We start from the raw sequence: 8,946 nt of genomic DNA on the forward strand, positions 1-8,946 counted from the left end.
CACCATCAGCGCATAGCGGATAAGCCTTCGAGTTACACTGTAGACGATTTGTCACTATGAGCGGGTTTGTCGTCAGCATGATCAAGATTGGGACGATTTCCGGTTCGTAGCTGCAATGAAATCCTTTACTGAGAATTCAGTATTATGCTACAACAGACTGTATTTATTAAAAGGAAGTGTACAGAAGCGGAATATTTAGATTTTGCTCTGATACTACACACTATCTAGTCACATGGACAGGCGAACACACCATCAAATTTGAACCATTCATCTCCTTTTCCAGTCTCTTAATTGCAGATATATGAAAACAAAAAACAGTTACTAATGTATTGTCTCGCCGATCCTTATCTCTTTGTAGGTGTGTGGACCGTCTTTATCAGAAGCCGCCCGAAGTGATTATGAAGTTCTTTAAAGTTCTGAGAGAAGCGGACAAACATCTTCACGATCAACTTGATTTAAGAGTCCCTACAATACGTCAACCTCCTGAAAATTCCGAAGACAGGATAGTGGCATTTGCCCTTTCTTTAAATGGTACATCTAAGCCCGTATTTATCAAACGACTTATGACTTAAGTCATAAATTGCAATTGCTTGAAAAGCCAAACTCAGAAAAGGAAAGAATTCAAATTATGGTTGGTACATCGTTCTGCTGCAGAAAATTAGCGTACGTATTGTAAACTTTACAGAACAAAACATTTCATTTGTAACCGCATGTGCTTGAATTTTTGACTTGAATTTTTAAGACTCTTGATAAATTTAGCCCCTGGACTACGTTGTTGTTGTTTTTTTTCTCATGGAATTGTAAGACAGCTCCCTGCATTGAAACGAAACGACTTCACAGTGAAGTAGTTTGAAGTGAAGATTCAGTCTAACTTTAGTCCAAGATAGTCTAACTTAAGTCTAAGATAGTTGTGTGATCCTGAGGCGAGTATAACTTTTTTCTTCCTTTCCATTTGCGGAAGTACAGCCACAGCTATCAAAGGCCAACAGTCGCAAAGGTATGTCTTAATGCTTGTCATAAATATCGTCGAATCGTTCCAAAATTTATACGTTTCCTTTATGGCAAACTGTGTAGAAACAACAACAGAATTCAGTTCCACTTCAATATTTTGCCAAGATTTTCGTGTCAAGTTTATCAAGAATCACACAATAAACAGGTAAATGTTGGTATTTGCTCATATGCCTAGACGTGTTCGGATCGTGTATGATAGATCATTTCGGAACAAACCTTTTTTGAAAACAAATTCAGCCAGATGTCCGAAATATGTATATTACATTTGCATAATTCTCTCCTCCTATCCCATACCTCTTACGTAAAAGGTTGGCAAATGGTTCACATATGAATCTGCGATGTAATGTCCCTCTGTGCGCAATATTATAGTCGTGGAAATAGTTATGAAAAGAAACAATAAAGTGAAATTACTGAATTCCGAAGCCCCCCTATTTTTGTTGCAGTATGTTTTATATTATATTCTTTTTAAATTGAAAAGGATAAAACGGTAAACTGAAGTAAGAAGTAATCATCAGTAGAAATACCATTGGAAAGCTTATCTAAAAATACCTTTAGTTGTGTTTTTAGATTTGTTTTCACTGTATTAAATGTTGTCAAATATATCACGCCAACCATTTTCTGGACATAAAACAGGTATTTAAAAGTTTCGTGTACAGGCACTAATTACACATATCAAAATTCACACGAATATTATTCACACCGTAACATATAAAACTGTAGGCAAAAGTGCGTCATCACTGTCACTTTATCATTATAACCATAAAAACTACTTTCAGATTTAATTCTGTCAAAAAATCTAACAAAGTAAGTATATAATAAGAAGATAATTTTGATAAGATATTTTCAAATGTAGTCTTTAATGATCGTTCTACTGATGTTTACTTCACTTTAAATGGTTGTTTCCATTTAAACAATTTAAGTGTCGAGAGCAAATATATCTTAAATCACCAAAAATCTCGTCCATGACTAACTTGTCTAATTTTCATGATTCTGGGAGTTCTATGAATTTTAGAAAGATGTTTTGAGGTTTACTTGGAACATAGGGTGATATTCTACTGGAAATTTTTTAGTTTTGGCACCAAAACTATTTTGTGGCCTTTTTTTGCCAGTCTAAAAATGCACTTTTGTGGGCGAAATTTTAGATCATTTCGGGCTATAAACATACCCGTCCCATCAAGCTATTCTCACATGTTCCTAGGGGGCCTCCTTGGCTCAGTTTGTTAGCGCGCTAGCGCAGGATAATGACCCAGGAGCATCTCACCACTGCGGTCTCTATGAGTTCAAGCTGGCTTACTCTGCGGTCGTACGTGAGAAGGTCATACCAGCAACCTGCGAATGGTCGTGGGTTTCCCCCGGGCTGTGCCCGGATTCCTTCCACCATAATGTTGGCCGCAGTCGTATAAGTGAAATATTCTTGAGTACAGCGTAAAACACCAATGGAATAAATAAATAAATAAATAAATAAATGTAGCTCATATTCTCTTACATATATATTTCATAAAATTAATCTGTTTTAGATTAACGGGACAAAATGAAAAAGTTTACGACTACAATGTGAGTATGACGAACAGTTAAAAGAGGCCTTGATCTTATGACTTCGGTCGCTTCAGTGGCCTAATGATTTACCCGACCAGGGATCAAACAAAAACACTTTAAAAAATGATACTTATTGTTGCCTCGCCTGGAGCTCAGCACTGAGAGTTTAGAGCAAGGAAACAGGGCTGATTAGCCCGGTGTCAGTATAATGTGACTGGGTGGGGTGTCAAACTTTGGCAGTACTATCACCTTGCTATACAGAGACATAATACATATATATGTACTCACACTTAATGACTTCTGATCATCAGATGGTTGAAAAATGTTAAGTACGACAGGAAACCTCAAGAATACATCCATTCATTCTTGTCGCTTTGTTCTGGATTTATTGGAAAGGAAATATATCCACTTTCAAAGTGACATTTGAACCCCTTTCAAACCCTTAGATGAATACTAGTTCATGATTAAAAAAGTAAATTGTGTACGGAACCGAAGACACGAGACATGACACTCAACCCTGTGACATTATAATGATACCGGTCCAACCAATCCATTTTACTGTCTTTAATCTCTCAATGCTGAGCGCCAAGCGAGGCAGCAGCAAGAACCATTTTTATGAACCGAACCGGGTTTGATCCCATTTCTCAAAATATCGAGGCGGACGCTCTAACCTCTAGGCCACCGGTATGGTCCACTTTTCAGCAGATGACCCTGTCTGCCAAAACCCTGTATTTGTGCCCTCACTCTCTCTCTCATTTTTTTCTCACAGCATCTCAAGATGTGTCTACGCCCACTTGCAACATGCATTTACAGTAGATACACACGACAGATTTTGAGCATCCATACAATCTTATTACTACTCTCTAATCTAATTTACATCATTTTAATTTCAAAGACAATATACAGCAACAGGTGTTCCCAAATACCCACCATTTAATAATTATTTTCAACTCTTTTTCTTCTCAACGTAATGATCTAACGTAATGAAAACCACATTTCCAAGTAACTACATATTTCACTTTTCCTTTCAGAACGACGAAAGGTCAGATGTGAAGGTCACAATAATGCGGAAATCTTCCGAATTACAAGGCTATGAACATAGGAGAGAAAACAAATTAATGCAATATTTCAATGCCGTTGGGATTGAAGAAACGGGCCAGTTCATACATTTGAGAGTGTATCAAATACATCGGTTAGATTTTGTCAAAACGGAAAGAACGTACAATTTGGGAAATGTCATCAAAAAGAGTAAGAACAACTATTGGATTGTTAGAGATTCCACAATTGGTCTTACCGGCAGTTCGTGTGAAAATTTTGAAGTGGCAAAACTGAACTGCCCTCTTCTACCAGAGGACGAGTCCGGTTTCAGGACACTGGAGGAGGCACTGGAATCGTACGAAAGGTCAACCGTTACAGTAAAGGTGGCACAGGTGAATATTTTGTTTGATCCCAGGATATTGTTAAGTTCGCTTTGAATGATACTTCGGAGGCCTCTGTGGCCGAGGTGATTGGCACGCCTGCGCGTCAATGACTCTGGAGCCCTCCCATCTATGATGTCAGTTCAAGGCCAACTCATGCTGGTTTCGTTTCCGGCCATACGTGGGAAGGTCTGCCAGAAATTATGGATGGCCGTGGGTTTCCCCAGGTGACCAGTTTATTCTAACCATCATGGCTGCAGCCGTCGTAGAAGTGAAATATTCTTGAGCTCGGCATAAAACACCAATCAAATAAATAAACAAACTAAACATGCTTCTTGACTGAGCATTTGAAAAGTTAAAAACTGTTACTCATTTGACATGACTCCATACCTGCATCAACATTTGTGAATTTCTAACTACATAACTACATTTGCACATTTTATTGTTGTTCGGCTACTTTTAATATTTTTGTACTGTTACTTTATTAACGAAACAGCTAATCTAATTTCATTGAAAATAACAGTTTGGAACAACATGAATTACAATCAAAGATCATGAGTGTCGATGTCCCTGAGCAGCAACATTTGCTAGCAATACAACATAACACACATGTCTGCTCGAGTACATTCAGAGAGAGAAGGTAAAGTCGTTCAGGTAATCGCGTTTCAGTCGTTGTGACATGTACCTTATATTCCATGTCTATCAATGACGGCCGAACCCAAAACTATACACGAACCACAAGCGCCTTGCGCACTCATTGTTTGCTTTCGTGATTCTTGTGGAATGGGTTTTCGCGATATTTATTTTATTTGATTCATTTGATTGGTGTTTTACGCCGTACTCACGAATATTTCACTTATACGACGGCGACCAGCATTACGGTGGGAGGAAGCTGGACAGAGCACGAGGGAAACCCACGACCATCGGCAGTTTGCTAACACCTTCCCACGCACGCCCAGAGAGGAATACATTTTAAGCTGGACTTGAACTGACAGTGCATTCACTGGGATGATAATTTGAATTCGTGGAATTGATTATCTCCCTTGCATGTTTATATTGCCCTCTTGCTACATCTAGCTAAAATCCATCTTCTCAGATCCTATATTCTTGTGTCATTCCCGTCCACAGGTTTCGCCAGTCAAATATCGAGACAATTTTCTGGCAATAAGAAGCTTGTCCGCCAAAGACTCTAGTAACAAAACGGTGAAAATTGACTTGTTTGGTAATCATGCAGAAAAAAATTATGCTAAGAATGATGTGGTGAAATTAACGAGTGTTTACAAGAAGGTGTACCGAAACAGAATACAGCTTAGCCTTTCCAAGACATCAGATGTTCAGGTAACGTTTTACATTTTTAGTTTGAGATTTGAATTTGTAAACCTCCCATCCCGATTACATTCAAGGTTTCCGAAGCAATGCAAAGAGTATAAGAGTAATCTGGGTTTATTCATTACCGGAAGGGTTACAGCACGTTCCAACAAAACGAATATCGCCTCCATGCACCGAAGAGTTTCGTTGCACTCAGCGCATATTATTACCTCCCTTTAATACTCCACATGGCACTGTGATGACTATGCCGACTTTACCAGTTCCTATTTACATTTTGACCAAATTACGAAAATTAGCACAAAAGGAGAAACATCTGTATATTACCAACCTTTAGAAATGATATATTCATATCTCAATAACACAATGTTGCCGACATGGTGCATTTAATAGATCTTTATATCCTTATGTCAGGCTTCTGGTCAGGGAAAAATGTGTACAGTTTCAGAATTGATCATTTTATATCTGGAGAAGTGCCCAACAAGTACAATAAATCTGTTTATTTACGATCTGTTGATATTGATTTAGGGTTTTGAATCACGGAATAAATCATAATAGGTCAGGGTTGTTATTTCACGTTACCTGTCTGAAATATGAGTATTAACAACCGTAAAATATGAACATGTTTGTCAACTTTGAACAGATGAAGGAGATTTGTGGTAAAAAATTTACATTCGCTGATCAAACCAAATGTTGTTTACTTACCAACTTTTAGCTCACAAAATTGTCTTTCTTTTAGTAATCTGTTACACATGGGTAAAGAGAATTATTCCAACATTCGATATCGTGATTAGAGTCGGAAAAACTTCCTGTGACGTCAGAGTCCCTAAACTCTTATAATATGGACCATTAAGCCCACCATAGAATTCAAATGATTGAAGGCCTTTAACTCTTTTCACACAAATCTATATAAAATAAATGAAGGTATATGTATGCATAGTTTGAAATGGTTTATGTAGTGATACCTGTTTTGATTTTTAGAGGTCTTTTCCTTTAAAGGGATACAAAATCAATGTTGATTGGCTCACAGTGAAGATAGGCTTTTAAGGGTTAAACTCTACAGGATTAGTCACGCTTCAATAAATCTACCATAGCTAAAATTCAGCTCAGGTTAGGCATAGCCTGGACTTGCCTATCTCTTACACCAACCAATCATAAACGATTCTATATTCCTTTAGGCTGCACCTTAATTTATACTTATCAATTTTTAAAAGTCTTTTTAGAAATGTATTGGAGTAATCAGTTACATGTATTTGCCACATTGCAACTGCTTGATGAAATATTCTATACCTTACAGTATTTTACAGCTTACGGAATGCTGAATGACACTATTGTGTGGACAGAATCATTTGCTTTGTAATTTATTTTCAGTTCATGCCTCCTGAGAGCTTGCAAATAGCAATCGGAGACGACGATTATCTTTCCGATAGTGATTTCGAGGATACACCACTGGACACATTTAAAATCACGGAATGTCTGGGGTGCCACATCTACAACTGCTGTGATAAACCAGGTGAACGTAATACTCACAGCGCATGTGTCGCTACTCTCGCTTTACATTGCTGCTGGCACTAGCATACTCCTTATGGGGCATTTGTCCCTCTCTTCCCTCGCTTTACATAACTGTCACCGATACCATACTCCTTACAGCCCATGTGTCACTCTCTACCCTCGCTATACCACTATATCACTGCCACCGATACGGACAAAGACCCCCATCACTACTTCCGTTTTTCGGTACGAATGTAATTCTGTGTATTTTAGGGTGTAAAGTCTTTTTTTTTGCTGCCAGCCTGCTGTTTTTGGTGTACAGGTACATGCTTAGTATCAAAATGCTGGAAATTGTGTAAGCTTTGGGCAGGTATCAGCAGGAACAAAACTTGGAAGTGCTGACAGTGATGTAATGGTATACAATGCCAAGGTTTTGGAGCCTGGGTCACGCTTGAGAACTTTATCCCTTACTTACTTAGTTAACGCGATGACAACCACTTATTATATACATACGCATTTTAGCCTAAACAATCAAGAGTATAATTTTGTAATTATTATCACTTCCATTTCTTGTCAGAAATGCTACTGGTCCCAACTGTTTTATTTTTAATTATCGAATTACGTGCCTATGCCCATTTATCACGACAGTGCGCAGTTTTAAAGCTTTTTGCATTGACAATTCCAAATTCAGCATGTCTCATTCCTGATAGAATTTATTCAAGAATATTTCACTTATACCACGGCGACCAGCATTATAGTGGGAGGAAACCGGACAGACCTTCCCACGTACGGCCGAGATAGAAGGTAAACGTCCTCCCTGCAAAACATTTTATTTACTTTAATTTGTTCGATTTAATTTAAATTTCAGCTTGTTATGAGAAAAAGTTAAATGATGATGGAACGTGCCGGACGTGTGCCGAGCGCCCGGAAAGACAAATGAAGACGTGTCGGGCCACTTTTAAATACCTAACAGAGGCCAGCAGATCTCCCATACAGATCACTCTGTTTAAGCCTACTCTATCCATACTCTTACAGGAGAATGTGGACTTGACCAGTTGGGATACTTTTGAAACACAGATTGCAAATGCTCTCCCGATTTGCTTCAAGTGTAAAATCAGTGAGGGGAAGTTTTACAACATTACAATGCAGTGACAATGACAAGAGATTCACTAAGAAGGTACTATAATAACCTTGTATAGGGACGTAATTTTTTTTAAAGAAATTCACACAAAAATGTTGTTATGCAAATTCTCAGAAATGTCCTCGCTTGGACCGCAAAACATGTTAATGTGTCACCTTCCATATTTGTCTATCCTAAGTGTAAATAATAAAGTTGTTATTTAACTTAAATTAAATTTCTGTCTGTGTATCGGTTGGTCATGCTTTAGTTTATTCATGCTCGAATGTATTGTCCGAATTCGTTAAACGTTTGTTTCCAAGCACATTTATTTTTTTGAAACCTCACGTGAAATCTGAAAATAAGCTGGATTCCTGCATACGTTTTGCATGCTTATATTAATTTTTATGTTTCTGAATTTTTGTCAGTTTGTGTGTGTTAACTGTTCTTAATAAAAGTTTTTCGATTTTAATGAAATTTTGTGTTCAAGTTCATTTCGTGGTCCTTAGGATCAGGTTCGAAATTCAGCTTGCTCCATTCATAAGCCAGCAAATTAAGCTGGATTATCAGTTTCCCCAAATTGGTGATAATTGGTGAAACTGATACTTTAGCATGAACGTTTTAACACAGCCCTAAACAACATGACGGTGATTTGGGGTAATTTTTAACAAAAGCTAGTAAATCAAATTTCTTGTAACCTTTCTCCTAAATGAATTAAAAAAAAAGACAACTAAAAAATATAACCAGATTTATTTCAGAAGAGGGGTCCATACAATCTAAATGAACATGGGCACTTTTTTTTTATACCGTGCTTGGTATCTATAAATTACCTTTTAATCTGGAATGCTCACGAGGTATTTTAGAGAAAGTGGAAACAAGATGGCGCGCCATCCGTACACTCGCTCTTCAGTATCAGAGGCGAGAAACTACTTTGTCATGCAAAGTACGCCCTCTTCACCCTATACATATTAGAACCGAAGGCCACGCATTGTGGCATCCTTGTTTGAAACCTTGGGGATAAAGCCTGGCGTATTCCACTACCACTTT

At 37.8% G+C, this 8,946-nt stretch overlaps 1 protein-coding gene and 1 long non-coding RNA gene across 2 annotated transcripts; both read left to right on the top strand.

The window, feature by feature from the left end:
• Positions 1-364: 364 nt before the first annotated feature.
• LOC135464188 (uncharacterized) lies at positions 365-2,565 on the top strand. The gene is made up of 3 exons (XR_010443640.1): positions 365-531; positions 967-997; positions 2,529-2,565. It is a non-coding gene; the product is annotated as an uncharacterized LOC135464188 (long non-coding RNA).
• Positions 2,566-3,560: 995 nt separating this feature from the next.
• Positions 3,561-8,306, top strand: LOC135463899 (uncharacterized). The gene is made up of 4 exons (XM_064741363.1): positions 3,561-3,977; positions 5,094-5,303; positions 6,663-6,804; positions 7,651-8,306. The coding sequence occupies exons 1-4, from the start codon at positions 3,612-3,614 to the stop codon at positions 7,932-7,934; spliced, it is 1,002 nt and encodes a 333-aa protein (XP_064597433.1). The 5' UTR covers positions 3,561-3,611; the 3' UTR covers positions 7,935-8,306.
• The last annotated feature ends 640 nt before the right edge of the window (positions 8,307-8,946 follow it).

The sequence above is a fragment of the Liolophura sinensis genome, chromosome 3 (assembly GCF_032854445.1).
Source record: "Liolophura sinensis isolate JHLJ2023 chromosome 3, CUHK_Ljap_v2, whole genome shotgun sequence".
Taxonomy (NCBI): domain Eukaryota; kingdom Metazoa; phylum Mollusca; class Polyplacophora; order Chitonida; family Chitonidae; genus Liolophura; species Liolophura sinensis.